The sequence below is a fragment of the Entelurus aequoreus genome, linkage group LG09, assembly GCF_033978785.1.
Source record: "Entelurus aequoreus isolate RoL-2023_Sb linkage group LG09, RoL_Eaeq_v1.1, whole genome shotgun sequence".
Classification (NCBI taxonomy): domain Eukaryota; kingdom Metazoa; phylum Chordata; class Actinopteri; order Syngnathiformes; family Syngnathidae; genus Entelurus; species Entelurus aequoreus.
In genome coordinates this window covers 10,488,229-10,505,133 of record NC_084739.1, presented here as the reverse complement: position 1 = coordinate 10,505,133, position 16,905 = coordinate 10,488,229, and the positions used below count along the sequence as shown (strand labels likewise).

The 16,905-nt window shown below is 35.4% G+C and overlaps 2 protein-coding genes across 2 annotated transcripts in view; one reads left to right on the top strand and one right to left on the bottom strand.

Moving 5' to 3' along the window:
* cuedc2 (CUE domain containing 2) overlaps positions 1-16,905 on the top strand; it is a 466,641-nt gene that overhangs the window by 102,403 nt on the left and 347,333 nt on the right. The window lies entirely within an intron of this gene.
* wnt8b (wingless-type MMTV integration site family, member 8b) overlaps positions 1-16,905 on the bottom strand; it is a 30,743-nt gene that overhangs the window by 4,435 nt on the left and 9,403 nt on the right. The window contains exons 3-5 of the mRNA XM_062057602.1: positions 15,599-15,737; positions 12,955-13,080; positions 8,244-8,386 (exon numbers count right to left, since the gene is read on the bottom strand). Coding sequence (XP_061913586.1) covers positions 8,244-8,386; positions 12,955-13,080; positions 15,599-15,737 — 408 coding nt within the window. The remainder of the gene's footprint in view (positions 1-8,243; positions 8,387-12,954; positions 13,081-15,598; positions 15,738-16,905) is intronic.

Sequence of the window (16,905 nt, the reverse complement as noted above, 5' to 3'; positions counted from 1 at the left end):
TGGAAAAATGACCAAAATTCAATGGTCAAATTCACGTCACAACATGACATTGAATAAAAGTTGTCAAAAAGCATGTTGTTTAAACGTTATATTTGTGTTGTAAAATATCGGTTGGGAAAATGACCAAAACTCAGTGGTCAAATGAACGTCAGAACCTAACATTGAATAAACATTGTTAAAGAAGATGTTTCAACGTTGTATTTGTGTTGTAGAACATTGGTTGGAAAATGACCACATTTCAATTATCAAATCAACTCACAACCTGACATTGAGTTAACGTCGTCAAACAGCATGTTGTATCAACGTTGTATTTGTGATGTAAAATATTGGTTGGAAAAATGACCAAAATTTAATGGCCAAATCAACGTCACAACCTGACATTGAATAAACGTTGTCAAAAAGCATGTTGTTTCAACGTTGTATTTGTGTTGTATAAAATATTGGTTGGAAAAATGACCAAAATTCAATGATCAAATCAACGTCAAAACCTGACATTGATTAAATGTTGTCAAAAAAGATATTTCAACGTTGTATTTTTGTTGTAAAATATTGGTTAAAAAATGACCAAAATTCAACGCTGACATTGAACAAAAGTTGTTGAAAAGCATGTTGTTTCAACATTGTATTTGTGTTGTAAAATATCGGTTGGAAAAATGACCAAAACTCAGTGGTCAAATCAACGTCAGAACCTGACATTGAATAAACGTTGTTAAAAAAGATGTTTCAACGTTGTATTTGTGTTGTAGAATATTGGTTGGAAAAATTACCAAAATTCAATGGTCAAAGCAACGTCAAAACCTGACATTGATTAAATGTTGTCAAAAAAAGATATTTCAACGTTGTATTTTTGTTGTAAAATATTGGTTGAAAAATTGACCAAAATTCAATGGTCAAATCAACGTCACAACGCTGACATTGAATAAAAGTAATCAACAAGCATGTTGTTTCAACGTTGTATTTGTGTTGTATAAAATATTGATTGGAAAAATGACCAAAATTCAATGATCAAATCAACGTCAAAACCTGACATTGATTAAATGTTGTCAATAAAGATATTACAACGTTGTATTTTTGTTGTAAAATATTGGTTGGAAAATGACCAAAATTCAACTCTGACATTGAATAAACGTCGTGAAAAAGCATGTTGTTTTAACGTTGTATTTGTGTTGTAAAATATCGTTTGGAAAAATGACCAAAACTCAATGGTCAAATCAACGTCAGAACCTGATATTGAATAAACGTTGTTAAAAAAGATGTTTCAACGTTGTATTTGTGTTGTAGAATATTGGTTGTAAAAATGACCAAAATAAAAATGGCCAAATCAACGTCACAACCTGACATTGAGTTAACGTCGTCAAACAGCATGTTGTATCAACGTTGTATTTGTGTTGGAAAATATTGATTGGAAAAATGACCAAAATTCAATGGCCAAATTAACGTCACAACCAGACATTGAATAAAAGTTGTCAAAAAGCATGTTGTATCAACGTTGTATTTGTGTTGGAAAATATTAGTTGGAAAAATGACCAAAACTCAATGGTCAAATCAACGTCACAACCTGACATTGAATAAACGTTGTTAAAAAAGATGTTTCAACGTTGTATTTGTGTTGTAGAATATTGGTTGGAAAAATGGCCACATTTAATTGGTCAAATCAACGTCACAACCTGACATTGAGTTAACGTCGTCAAACAGCATGTTGTATCAACGTTGTATTTGTGTTGGAAAATATTGATTGGATAAATGACCAAAATTCAATGGTCAAATCAACGTCATAACCTGACAAGGAATAAAAGTTGTCAAACAGCATGTTGTATCAACATTGTATTTGTGTTGGAAAATATTGGTTGGAAAAATGACCAAAATTCAATGATCAAATCAACGTCAAAACCTGACATTGAATAAACGTTGTTAAAAAAGATGTTTCAACGTTGTATTTGTGTTGTAAAATATTTGTTGGAAAAATGACCAAAACTCAATGGTCAAATCAACGTCACAACCTGACATTGAGTTAACGTCGCCAAAAAGCATGTTGTTTCAACGTTGTATTTTTGTTGCAAAATATTGGTTGGGAAAATGACCAAAATTCAATGGTCAAATAAATCAACGTCAGTACCTGACATTGAATTAACGTCGTCAAAAAGCATGTTGTTTCAACGTTATATTTGTGTTGTAGAATATTGGTTGGAAAAATGACCAAATTTCAATGATCAAATCAATGTCAAAACCTGACATTGAATAAACGTTGTAAAATATTGTTTGGAAAATGACCACATTTAAATGGTCAATTCAACGTCAGAACCTGACATTGAATAAACATAGTCAAACAGCATGTTGTATCAACGTTGTATTTGTGTTGTAAAATTTTGGTTGGAAAAATGACCAAAATTCAATGGTCAAATAAATCAACGTCAGTACCCGACATTGAATTAACGTCGTCAAAAAGCATGTTGTTTCAACGTTGTATTTGTGTTGCAAAATATTGTTTGGAAAACTGACCAAAATTAAAATGGTCAAACCAACGTCACAACCCGACGTTGATTAAATGTGGTCCAAAAGCATGTTGTTTTAACGTTGTATTTGTGTTGGTTGGGAAATGACCAAAATTCAATGGTCAAATCAAAGTCCCAACCTGACATTGAATAAACGTCGTCAAAAAGCATGTTGTTTCAACATTGTATTTGTGTTGTAAAATATTGGTTGGAAAAATGACCAAAATTCAATGGTCAAATTAACGTCACAACCTGACATTAATTAAAAGTTGTCAAAAAGCATGTTGTTTCAATGTTGTATTTGTGTTGTATAAAATATTTGTTGGAAAAAAGACCAAAACTCAATGGTCAAATAAATCAACGTCAGAACCTGACATTGAATAAACATCGTCAAACAGCATGTTGTATCAACGTTGTATTTGTGTTGGAAAATATTGATTATTGTAAAAATGACCAAAATTCAATGGCCAAATTAACGTCACAACCTGACATTGAATAAAAGTTGTCAAACAGCATGTTGTATCAACGTTGTATTTGTGTTGTAAAATATCGGCTGGAAAAATGACCAAAATTCAATGGTCAAATCAACGTCAAAACCTGACATTGAATAAACGTTGTTAAAAAAGATGTTTCAACGTTGTATTTGTGTTGTAAAATATTGATTGGAAAAATGGCCACATTTAAATGGTCAAATCAACGTCACAACCTGACATTGAGTTAACGTCGCCAAAAAGCATGTTGTTTCAACGTTGTATTTGTGTTGCAAAATATTGGTTGGGAAAATGACCAAAATTCAATGGTCAAATAAATCAACGTCAGTACCTGACATTGAATTAACGTCGTCAAAAAGCATGTTGTTTCAACGTTATATTTGTGTTGTAGAATATTGGTTGAAAAAATGACCAAATTTCAATGATCAAATCAACGTCAAAACCTGACATTGATTAAATGTTGTCAAAAAATATATTTCAACATTGTATTTTTGTTGTAAAATATTGGTTGGAAAATGACCACATTTAAATGGTCAAAGCAACGTCACAACCTGACATTGAATAAACATCGTCAAACAGCATGTTGTATCAACGTTGTATTTGTGTTGGTTGGGAAATGACCAAAATTCAACGGTCAAATCAAAGTCCCAACCTGACATTGAATAAACGTCGTCAAAAAGCATGTTGTTTCAACATTGTATTTGTGTTGTAAAATATTGGTTGGAAAAATGACCAAAATTCAATGGTCATATTAACGTCACAATCTGACATTAATTAAAAGTTGTCAAAAAGCATGTTGTTTCAATGTTGCATTTGTGTTGTATAAAATATTTGTTGGAAAAAAGACCAAAACTCAATGGTCAAATAAATCAACGTCAGAACCTGACATTGAATAAACATCGTCAAAAAGCATGTTGTATCAACGTTGTATTTGTGTTGGAAAATATTGATTATTGGAAAAATGACCAAAATTCAATGGCCAAATTAACGTCACAACCTGACATTGAATAAAAGTTGTCAAACAGCATGTTGTATCAACGTTGTATTTGTGTTGTATAAAATATTAGTTGGAAAAATGACCAAAACTCAATGGTCAAATCAACGTCATAACCTGACATTGAATAAACGTCGTTAAAAAAGATGTTTCAACGTTGTATTTGTGTTGTAAAATATTGATTGGAAAAATGGCCACATTTAAATGGTCAAATCAACGTCACAACCTGACATTGAGTTAACGTCGCCAAAAAGCATGTTGTTTCAACGTTGTATTTGTGTTGCAAAATATTGGTTGGGAAAATGACCAAAATTCAATGGTCAAATAAATCAACGTCAGTACCTGACATTGAATTAACGTCGTCAAAAAGCATGTTGTTTCAACGTTGCTTGCAAAATATTGTTTGGAAAAATGACCAAAATTAAAATGGTCAAACCAACGTCACAACCCGACATTGATTAAATGTGGTCCAAAAGCATGTTGTTTTAACGTTGTATTTGTGTTGGTTGGGAAATGACCAAAATTCAACGGTCAAATCAAAGTCCCAACCTGACATTGAATAAACGTCGTCAAAAAGCATGTTGTTCCAACATTGTATTTGTGTTGTAAAATATTGGTTGGAAAAATGACCAAAATTCAATGGTCAAATTAACGTCACAATCTGACATTAATTAAAAGTTGTCAAAAAGCATGTTGTTTCAATGTTGTATTTGTGTTGTATAAAACATTTGTTGGAAAAAAGACCAAAACTCAATGGTCAAATAATTCAACGTCAGAACCTGACATTGAATAAACATCGTCAAAAAGCATGTTGTATCAACGTTGTATTTGTGTTGGAAAATATTGATTATTGTAAAAATGACCAAAATTCAATGGCCAAATTAACGTCACAACCTGACATTGAATAAAAGTTGTCAAACAGCATGTTGTATCAACGTCGTATTTGTGTTGTAAAATATCGGCTGGAAAAATGACCAAAATTCAATGGTCAAATCAACGTCATAACCTGACATTGAATAAACATTGTTAAAAAAAGATGTTTCAACGTTGTATTTGTGTTGGAAAATATTGATTATTGTAAAAATGACCAAAATTCAATGGCCAAATTAACGTCACAACCTGACATTGAATAAAAGTTGTCAAACAGCATGTTGTATCAACGTCGTATTTGTGTTGTAAAATATCGGCTGGAAAAATGACCAAAATTCAATGGTCAAATCAACGTCATAACCTGACATTGAATAAACATTGTTAAAAAAAGATGTTTCAACGTTGTATTTGTGTTGTAAAATATTGATTGGAAAAATGGCCACATTTAAATGGTCAAATCAACGTCACAACCTGACATTGAATAAACATCGTCAAACAGCATGTTGTATCAACGTTGTATTTGTGTTGGAAAATTTTGGTTGGAAAAATGACCAAAAATTCACTGGTCAAATAAATCAACGTCAGTACCCGACATTGAATTAACGTCGTCAAAAAGCATGTTGTTTCAACGTTGTATTTGTGTTGCAAAAAAATTGGTTGGAAAAATGACCAAAATTAAAATGGTCAAACCAACGTCACAACCCGACATTGATTAAATGTGGTCCAAAAGCATGTTGTTTTAACGTTGTATTTGTGTTGGTTGGGAAATGACCAAAATTCAATGGTCAAATCAACGTCACAACCCAACATTGAATAAACGTCGTCAAAAAGCATGTTGTTCCAACATTGTATTTGTGTTGTAAAATATTGGTTGGAAAAATGACCAAAATTCAATTGTCAAATTAACGTCACAATCTGACATTAATTAAAAGTTGTCAAAAAGCATGTTGTTTCAATGTTGTATTTGTGTTGTATAAAATATTTGTTGGAAAAAAGACCAAAACTCAATGGTCAAATAAATCAACGTCAGAACCTGACATTGAATAAATATCGTCAAAAAGCATGCTGTATCAACGTTGTATTTGTGTTGGAAAATATTGATTATTGGAAAAATGACCAAAATTAAATGGCCAAATTAACGTCACAACCTGACATTGAATAAAAGTTGTCAAACAGCATGTTGTATCAACGTTGTATTTGTGTTGTATAAAATATTAGTTGGAAAAATGACCAAAACTCAAAGGTCAAATCAACGTCATAACCTGACATTGAATAAACGTTGTTAAAAAAGATGTTTCAACGTTGTATTTGTGTTGTAAAATATTGGTTGGAAAATAACCAAAATTCAACGCTGACATTGAATAAAAGTTGTTGAAAAGCATGTTGTTTCAACGTTGTATTTGTGTTGTAAAATATCGGTTGGAAAAATGACCAAAACTCAATGGTCAAATCAACGTCAGAACCCGACATTGAATAAACGTTGTTAAAAAAATATGTTTCAATGTTGTATTTGTGTTGTAGAATATTGGTTGGAAAAATTACCAAAATTCAATGGTCAAATCAACGTCAAAACCTGACATTGATTAAATGTTGTCAAAAAAGATATTTCAACGTTGTATTTTTGTCGTAAAATTTTGGTTGGAAAATTACCAAAATTCAATGGTCAAATCAATGTCACAACGCTGACATTGAATAAAAGTCGTCAAAAAGCATGTTGTATTAACGTTGTATTTGTGTTGTATAAAATATTGGTTGGAAAAATGATCAAAATTCAATGATCAAATCAACGTCAAAACCTGACATTGATTAAATGTTGTCAAAAAAGATATTTCAACGTTGTACTTTTGTTGTAAAATATTGGTTGGAAAATGACCAAAATTCAACGCTGACATTGAATAAAAGTCGTCAAAAAGCATGTTGTTTCAACGTTGTATTTGTGTTGTAAAATATCGGTTGGAAAAATGACCAAAACTCAATGGTCAAATCAACGTCATAACCTGACATTGAATAAACGTTTAAAAAGATGTTTCAACGTTGCATTTGTGTTGTAGAATATTGGTTAGAAAATGACCAAATTTAAATGGTCAAATCAACGTCACAACCTGACATTGAGTTAACGTCGTCAAACAGCATGTTGTTTCAACGTTGTATTTCTGTTGGAAAATATTGATTGGAAAAATGACCAAAATTCAATGGTCAAATAAATCAACGTCAGTACCGGACATTGAATTAACGTCGTCAAAAAGCATGTTGTTTCAACGTTGTATTTGTGTTGCAAAATATTGTTTGGAAAAATGACCAAAATTAAAATGGTCAAACCAACGTCACAACCCGACATTGATTAAATGTGGTCCAAAAGCATGTTGTTTTAACGTTGTATTTGTGTTGGTTGGGAAATGACCAAAACTCAACGGTCAAATCAACGTCACAACCCAACATTGCTTAAACGTCGTCAAAAAGCACGTCGTTTCAACGTTATGTTTGCGTTGCTCAACATCAGGACCTAACTCAACAAGTTCTCAACGTTGTTTCAATGTCTTGTGCCTGCTTGGTCCGTAGGAAACAACTGAACAAGAACGTAGACATTCTGCTAAAGGAGCGCAGACTGATCCCCTGGCCGGGTGAAACAAAGCCTTGTAAGAGAAAAGGCGAAAAGGTCTGCGTGTTTGTCGTGGCCCCCGTGTGTCCTGACTTTAACCCGCACAAAAACATCTGTCACATGAAAAGGGGCCACGTCCCCCCGTTCCAAAGTTTCACATCGAGTGCCATTGTGGCCCCTGAAGAAATGGGAGTATTTATTTAGCCTGTTCATTATCATCATGTTCTCTGGAGTGACAACACCCAAATGGAGAGGTCCCATTGAGCAAAAAGGCCGGGGCGATGAAAAAGACGTTTTTCTCTCTTTTCGAGCCCCATTTTTTTCTGTTACAAAGATGCTCCAGGTGCCGTGGGGGATCCCGGGGGTCCGACAAGGCGGCGTCGACAAAGAGCACTTCAGCTGCACGCCTGTGGTCCCCCTCGGGCTGCCCCTCAGGACCCCAAACAAAGACCAACATAAATGCAGGATCCTTATTGCAAGAATAAAACTAAACACTTATTTCCACCAAGAAGAATCCCCCGGCTCCCCCTGGATCGCCAATTAAGCCTGCACTGGTGATCCTGGCGGTTCTGGAGTCGAGGGATTGTCATTCAGCGGCGGTAAATAGGCCCCTTCTGGTACAGCGAACACACTGTTATGACCGAGTGGCACCTCACTTATAGTATGTGGAAAAAAAGGACGCTTGGGTGGCACGCTCGCTGTTCAAGTGAGAAGGGGGGGCCCTCAAAAGATGCTTTACACCCTCTATAGCTCAAAAACAACCCGGCTTGGAGCCAAAGCTAAGCGCTTCACTGTACCTTTCGGCCGGCTTCGTTATTGTGGAGGTTCATGGCCGCCCGAGCATCCTGCCCGGTCTCCAAGGCGTCCACGAACTGCTTGGCGATGGCCTCGCCGAAGCCGACGTTGTCGCTGCAGCCGCCCCACAGCCACCCGTGACCGCCTGCAAGACGGTATTTTTTTTTGTTTTTAATCAGTCCAACAAAAGAATACACAATAATAACACAATTCCAATTCCGACATTCAGAAAAGCAATCAACAGAGTCCTTGAGAGGACACACAAACATGACACAAAACAATCCAAAAGTAGTCAAACAAAAAGGAGTAACATCAACAACAGTATCAATATTATAATAATAATAACAATGGATTTTATTTGTAAAAAGCACTTTGTATTGAGTAAACAATCTCAAAGTGCTACAGCGTATTAAAAAATTTAAAAAAATAAATGAAAATAAAAACTAGAACAGCCAAAAAGCTATAACTAGTATGAATACACTACCGTTCAAAAGTTTGGGGTCAGCCAAACAATTTTGTGGAGTAGCCTTCATTTCTAAGAACAAGAATAGACTGTCGAGTTTCAAATGAAAGTTCTCTTTTTCTGGCCATTTTGAGCATTTTAATTGACCCCACAAATGTGATGCTCCAGAAACTCAATCTGCTCAAAGGAAGGTCCGTTTTGTAGCTTCTGTAACGAGCTAAACTGTTTTCAGGTGTGTGAGCATGATTGCACAATCTAATCATCAATTAGCCTTCTGAGCCAATGAGCAAACACATTGTACCATTAGAACACCGGAGTGATAGTTGCTGGAAATGGGCCTCTATACACCTATGTGGATATTGCACCAAAAAGCAGACATTTGCCGCTAGAATAGTCATTTACCACATTAGCAATGTATAGAGTGTATTTCTTTCAAGTTAAGACTCGTTTAAAGTTATCTTCATTGAAAAGTACAGTGCTTTTCCTTCAAAAATAAGGACATTTCAATGTGACCCCAAACTTTTGAACGGTAGTGTATATCTAAAAAAAAAAAAAAGGCTTTTTTTATAAAGAAGGGCTTTTAAGCCTTTTTTAAAAGCATCCACAGTCTGTGGTGACCTCAGGTGGTCAGGGAGAGCGTTCCGCAGACTGGGAGCGGCGGGTATTAATAAGAATTCCAACATAACAGTGATTCAAAATCCCTCATTTATCATCACAAGACACTTATAAATAAAATAGAATAAAAACATTTCAAAAACTAGATGAGGCAATTCCTGAAGGAATTGCGTGTGAACGCTCCAATGCTGAAGTTGAACTGAAATGCTGACAAGAATATACAAAAGCCAAAACCGGTGAAGTTGCCACGTTGTGTAAATGGTAAATAAAAACAGAATACAATGATTTGCAAATCCTTTTCAACTTATATTCAATTGAATAGACTACAAAGACAAGATATTTCATGTTCAAACTTTTTTTGCAACTAACCATTAACTTTAAATTTAGTGGCAGCAACACATTGCAAAATAGTTGGCACGGGGGCATGTTCACCACTGTGTTACATGGCCTTTCCTTTTAACAACACCCAGTAAACGTTTGGGAACTAAGGAGACCAATTTTTTGAAGCTTTTCAGGTGGAATTCTTTGTACAGCTTAAGTTGTTCAACAGTCCGGGTCTCCTTTGTGGTATTTTAGGCTTCATAATGAGCCACACATTTTCAATGGGAGACAGGTCTGGACTACAGGCAGGCCAGTCTAGTACCCGCACTCTTTTGCTATGAAGCCACACTGTTGTAACACGTGGCTTGGCATTGTCTTGCTGGAATAAGCAGGGGCGTCCATGATAACGTTGCTTGGATGGCAACATATGTTGCTCCAAAACCTGTATGTACCTTTCAGCATTAATGGCGCCTTCACAGATGTGTAAGTTACCCATGCTTTGGGCACTAATACACCCCCATACCATCACACATGCTGGCTTTTCAACTTTGCGCCTAGAACAATCCGGATGTTTTTTTCCTCTTTGTTCCGGAGGACATGACGTCCACAGTTTCCAAAAACAATTTGAAATGTGGACTCGTCAAACCACAGAACACTTTTCCACTTTGTATCAATCCATCTTAGATGAGCTCGGCGCCGTTTCTGGGTGTTGTTGATAAACGGCTTTGGCTTTGCATAGTAGAGTTTCAACTTGCACTTACAGATGTAGCGAACAACTGTAGTTACTGACAGCGATTTTCCGAAGTGTTCCTGAGCCCATGTGGTGATATCCTTTACACACTGATGTGGCTTTTTGATGCAGTACCGCCTGAGGGATCTAAGGTCTGTAATATAATCGCTTACGTGCAGTGATCTCTCCAGATTCTCTGAACCTTTTGATGATATTACGGACCGTAGATGGTGAAATCCCTAAATTCCTTGCAAATAGCTGGTTGAGAAATGCTGTCCTTAAACTGTTCGACAATTTGCCATCCTTGTTTGTGAATGACTGAGCATTTCATGGAAGCTGGTTTTTTACCCAATCATGGCACCCACCTGTTCCCAATTAGCCTGTTCACCTGCGGGATGTTCCAAATAAGTGTTTGATGAGCATTCCTCAACTTTCTCCGTCTTTTTCTGCCACTTGTGCCAGCTTTTTTGAAACATGTCGCAGGCATCAAATACCAATTGAGCTGATATTTGCCAAAAATAACAACGTTTTCCAGTTCGAACGTTAAGTATCTTGTCTTTGCAGTCTATTCAATTGAATTTAAGTTGAAAAGGATTAGCAAATCATTGTATTTTGTTTTTATTTAAGATTTACACAACGTGCCAACTTCACTGGTTTTGGGTTTTGTAACATAATAGGATGTAGTCCACACTTCTACAGTAGTCTTAATGTAATTTGAGCTGCTTCCCCGTCAAACACACCATCAGCAGCTTTTCCATATTTTCACGGATAAAAGTCTGCCGTTTAGATATTACTCTAACATTCTTGGCTGGCGTTATATTAATCAGAGACACCCTCTGTCATGTTTTTGATGATTTATTTTATTGTGAAAACATAGTGAGGTCCATCGCTACCTTTAAGCTAACGCGAGCGAATAAGACCGGATGTTTTTGGTCAGAACTTACGGGGTTCACTGTGACATTTTCTACGCCAACTAATGGCGGGGATGCTTGTAACTCACATGTTTGCTTGCAACTTAAAGCATAACAAATAACCGAGAGGCAGTAAACAAAAATGTGAATAAAAAAGCAGGATGTGTATATATTTTGTGTAGAAACTTTGCTCTCTTGATTTTAATTGTACTTATAGTTTAACGATATGAAAGCATGTGTTAATCACAAAGAGTATTATCAGGGCTTCGGTCAGGCTGATTACAAAAATAAATACTACTTTATTTATATATACTGCGTCAGAATGGACTCATAAAAACTGAGGAAAAAAATATATATATAATGCAGTGCTAAAATAAATATATTATAATGAAAATAATGGATATATGTTTTCTAAATAAACAGTCAATCAAATTAAAGTGCAAATGAAAATACAGCTTCATCACTTTAGTCATAATTTTATGATGTTAGCGCCAGACTTTTTCTGTTTGTTTGATATTGTCATTACTGCCACAAGTGGTGCAAAGGTGTATTACAACTGAGTACCGCCGCGGCCCATACGGACCACATCTAAGAAACACATATTTTTTGACCCAATAATGGGTGCCGGCCCTATGGTTATGAAACACTGATTTACAATAATGTCAGTGGTCTTTGTAAATGTAGCCAAGGGGTGTGCAGACTTTTTGACCGGGGGGCCGCATTGGACTGCATGCAAAGTAACATATATATATATATATATATATATATATATATATATATATATATATATATATATATATATATATATATATATATATATATATATATATATATATATATATATATATATATATATATATATATATATATATATATTTTTTTTTTTTTTTTTATTTATTATTATTATCATTATTTTTTTTTATGAGTACATTTTTTTAATTTTTTTTTTAATTTTCTTTTTTTATTATTATTATTTTTTATGAGTACATATTATTATAATAATGTAATGGATATATAATGTATTATTATTATAATTGGTTTGTTGAATTGTTCATCCACCCATTTTGTGCCAGGCAGCACAGTCATTGTGGGCGGGCTGATGATCTCTGTGTTCATTTATTCAGCACACAAAAACCCTTTAAAGTGTTTCCAAGCCTTTTTACATCATTCTTCTAGTTTTTATCTACAGCGTTGTTGACAGTGCCTCCCCCTCCCCTTTCTTCAGCTGCACACCAAGAAGATTAACCGACAAGGTAAAGTGGATTTTATTTTTTAATCCTAATCATTGTAGCGACCCGCTTTTTAAAGTTAAGGAGTTTTGTGATTTCAAACTGTGAGTGCACCACAGGGCTAGTGACAATTGTGTGTGTGTGTCAGCAGGGTGGCTGAAAGTGAGGACAGTTCAGCCAGTTGTTGTTTTGGCTTTGTTATTATTTATTTGATATACATTACAGTACAGCGCTTTTTAATGTGCTTAAAGTGTACAAACTTTTATTAAAATATGAACTTTCGCCCAGGTTGGAGCTAAATATTCATACTTAGATTAAATCTAATGGAGGAATTTGCTTCAATACACAAACATTTTTTAGACGAACCCCGTTCGAGAACCAACTGAGTTCGTAAATGGAGGTTTTTAGTGGAACTGCTTGAAGACAATCAGTAACTCCTCCTACCTCGTTGTCCGTTTCTGCTGTCGTCACAGCCGCAGTTGTCGAAATCTCCCAGGCTGCAGTTCCTGGTCAGCGTGTACATGACCCCGGCGGAGCTGATGGCGTGCACAAACGCCGTCTCCCGATTGGCTGGTGGCAGAGAGGCTTGTGTTACCAAAATTCACCATTGGTTTTTTTTATATTGTATATTTCTCAGCTGGCACTAGACATTGAAACAACGTTGAAAACTTGTTGAATTAGGTCCTGACATTGAGGAACTCATACAGAACGTTGAAACAACATGCTTTTTGACGACGTTTAATCAATGTTGGGTTCTGACGTTGATTTGACCATTGCATTTTAGTTATTTTCCAACCAATATTCTACAAAACACAAATACAACGTCAAAACAACATGCTTTCTGACCACATTTAATCAATGTTGGGTTCTGACGTTGATTTGACATTGAATTTTGGTTATTTCCCAATCAATATTCTACAACACAAATACAACGTTGAAACAACATGCTTTTTGACGACGTTTAATCTATGTTGGGTTCTGACATTGATTTGACCATTGAAATTTGGTCATTTCCCATCCAACATTCTACAACGTTGAAACAACCTGCTTTTTGACTACTTTTAATCAATGTTAGCTTCTGACGTTGATTTGACCATAGAATTTTGGCCATTTACCAACTAATATTCTACAACGTTGAAACAACATGCTTTTTGACAACGTTTAATCAATGTTGGATTTTGGCGTTGATTTGAGATTGAATTTTGGTTATTTCCCAACCAATATTCTACAACACAATACAATGTTGAAACAGCATTCTTTTGGCCACATTTAATCAATTTTGTGTTCTGATGTTGATTTGACCATTGAAATTTGGTCATTTACCAACTAATATTCTACAACACAAATACAACATTGAAACAACATGCTTTTTGACAACATTTAATCAATGTTGGGTTCTGACGTTGATTTGACATTTGACATTTGGTCATTTCCCATCCAATATTCTAAAACACAAATACGACGCTGAAACAACATGCTTTATGACAACGTTTCATCAATGTTGGGTTCTGACGTTGATTTCACCATTGAAATTTGGTCATTTACCAACTAATCTTTTACAACACAAATACAATGTTGAAACAACATGCTTTTTGACAACGTTTAATCAATGTTGGGTTTTGATGTTGATTTGACCATTGAATGTTGGTCATTTCCCAACTAATATTCTACAACACAAATACAACATTGAAACAACATGCTTTTTGACGACGTTTAATCCATGTTGGGTTCTGACGTTAATTTGACTATTGAATTTTAGTCATTTTCCAACCAATATTCTACAACACTCACTATACAATGTTGAAACAACATGCTTTTTGACGACGTTTAATCAATGTTGGGTTTTACGTTGATTCGACCATTGAATTTTGGTCATTTCCCAACTAATATTCTACAACACAGATACAATGTCTAAACAACATGCTTTATGACAACGTTTAATCAATGTTGGGTTCTGACGTTGACCATTGAATTTTGGTTATTTCCCATCCAATATTCTACAACGTTGAAACAACACGCTTTTTGACTACGTTTAATCAATGTTGGGTTCTGACATTGATTTGACCATTGAATTTTGGTATATTCCCAACTAATATCCTACAACAAAAATACAACATTGAAACAACATGCTTTTTGACTACGTTTAATCAATGTTGGTTTCTGACTTTGATTTGACCTTTGAAGTTTGGTAATTTCCCAACCAATATTCTACAACACTCACGAAACGATGTTGAAAAAACATGCTTTTTGACAACGTTTAATCAATGTTTGGTTTTGGCATTGATTTGACCATTGAATTTTAGTCATTTCCCAACCAATAATCCACAACACAAATACAACGTTGAAACAACATACTTTTTGACAACGTTTAATCAATGTTGGGTTCTGACGTTGACCATTGAATTTTGGTTATTTCCCATCCAATATTCTACAACGTTGAAACAACATGCTTTTTGACGACGCTTAATCAATGTTGGGTTTTGACGTTGATTTGACCATTGAAAGTTGGTCATTTCCCAACTAATATTCTACAACACAGATACAACGTCTAAACAACATGCTTTATGACAACGTTAAACCAATGTTGGGTTCTGACGTTGACCATTGAATTTTGGTTATTTCCCATCCAATATTCTACAACGTTGAAACAACATGCTTTTTGACAACGTTTAATCAATGTTGGGTTCTGACGTTGATTTGACCATTGAATTTTGGTCATTTCCCAACCAACAACATGGCTCCAAGGTTGGACTCAATTTACAAATACAACTATTTAGCAACGTTGTTTCAAAGTCAGTTTTAAAGGACATGTACGTGCAATCAACGTTGTATCAATGTCTTGTGCCTGCTGGGTTAATATCCTTTATTAGGTACACCAATTGTGTGTAACTCCACAGCAATCAAGTGGGGAGATTCCACTCTGTTTCCATTCATGCTCATGTCATTGTGCTGTGCAGTCCCTGGCAGGGACCAAGGTCTGGGAAGCCGAAAGACGGACTCGGCGTGTTTGTGTTGGCACATGCAGCGCGAGTCAAGGCAACAGTGGCAATACGTGGTGTTTGGACACCCACAGCCGGGGGGGTCTTACCGCTGCGCAGGCTGCTGTGTGTGGACAGCTGCAGGGCTCTCTCGGGGCAGTTCCAGCGGTCCCACGTAAACTGGTACTTGCACTCCTCGATGCCACTCTGGGCCCCCGCTGCCACGCTGCTGGAGTAGATCAGGTACGCCTGGAACGTGACGCAGAAAAATAACAGTCGTGTTACTTTTAACCAGGAAAATGTCAACGTAGGATGTGTGTCGTGATCTCAGGTGACAATTAGTATTAGTTTTGGGTATTTTGTTTTATTTCCTGTCCGTTTCCTGTTTCCATTTCTTGTTTGCTTCCTTTTGCCACTATTTTCCCTGTCTGGGCTCTGGCTTTTTTCAGAATGCTTTATAAGCCAGCCCAGTCCTCTGGATCATCGTTTGGATCTTGTACACCCATTCTGTTTGTATCATTGTGTTTTGTTGTTGACAATCATTGGTACTTTAACTTTGACTTAAATATTCAACCAAGTTGTATTCTCAAAATACATAAATAAACATAATATACTTTTTTTGGCAGAAGAAACATCAAAATTAGTTCCGGGTTATAATATCCATTGAATTAAATAAAATAATTCATCAAAAACCTGTCAAAGCGTGCAGCTATAGCAAACTTTCAATTGTATCACTGTTAGTGTGCAAGCCAGCCAAGGAAGATAAACTGTTACCTAAACAGCAGACATGTATCCATGAAAATATGGAGAAGCAGCTGAAAGTAGATACTGCAGAAGTCCACTCTCCAAAGTAAATACTTTACATTATTCCCAGCAGGCATAAGAAATTAATACAACGTTGAGTATATATACATGTTTTTTTTTAACTGACTTTGAAACAACGTTGCAAAATAGTTGTATTTGTAAATTGGGACAACGTTGATGTCTAACGTTGGATCAACGTTGTTGGTTGAGAAATGACCAAATTTCAATGGTCAAATCAACGTCACACAACCTGACATTGAATAAACGTTGTCGAAAAGCATGTTGTTTCAATGTTGTATTTGTGTTGTAGAATATTTGGTCGGGAAATGACCAAAATTCAATGGTCAAATCAACGTCAGGACCCGACATTGATTAAACGTCGTCAAAAAGCACGTTGTTTCGACGTTATGTTTGAGTTGCTCAACGTCAGGACCAAATTCAACAAGTTCTCAACGTTGTTTTCATGTCTTGTGCGTCTTGACATTCATATGTTGTCAATATTCAGTGTTTTATCCTTCATAGTTAATATTGTATATTCTTTATTTTCATGTACATTCTGGGTGTCTCATTCAGTAAAAACATTTTAAATTCCATTCCGTTTTTTAAGGCGGTC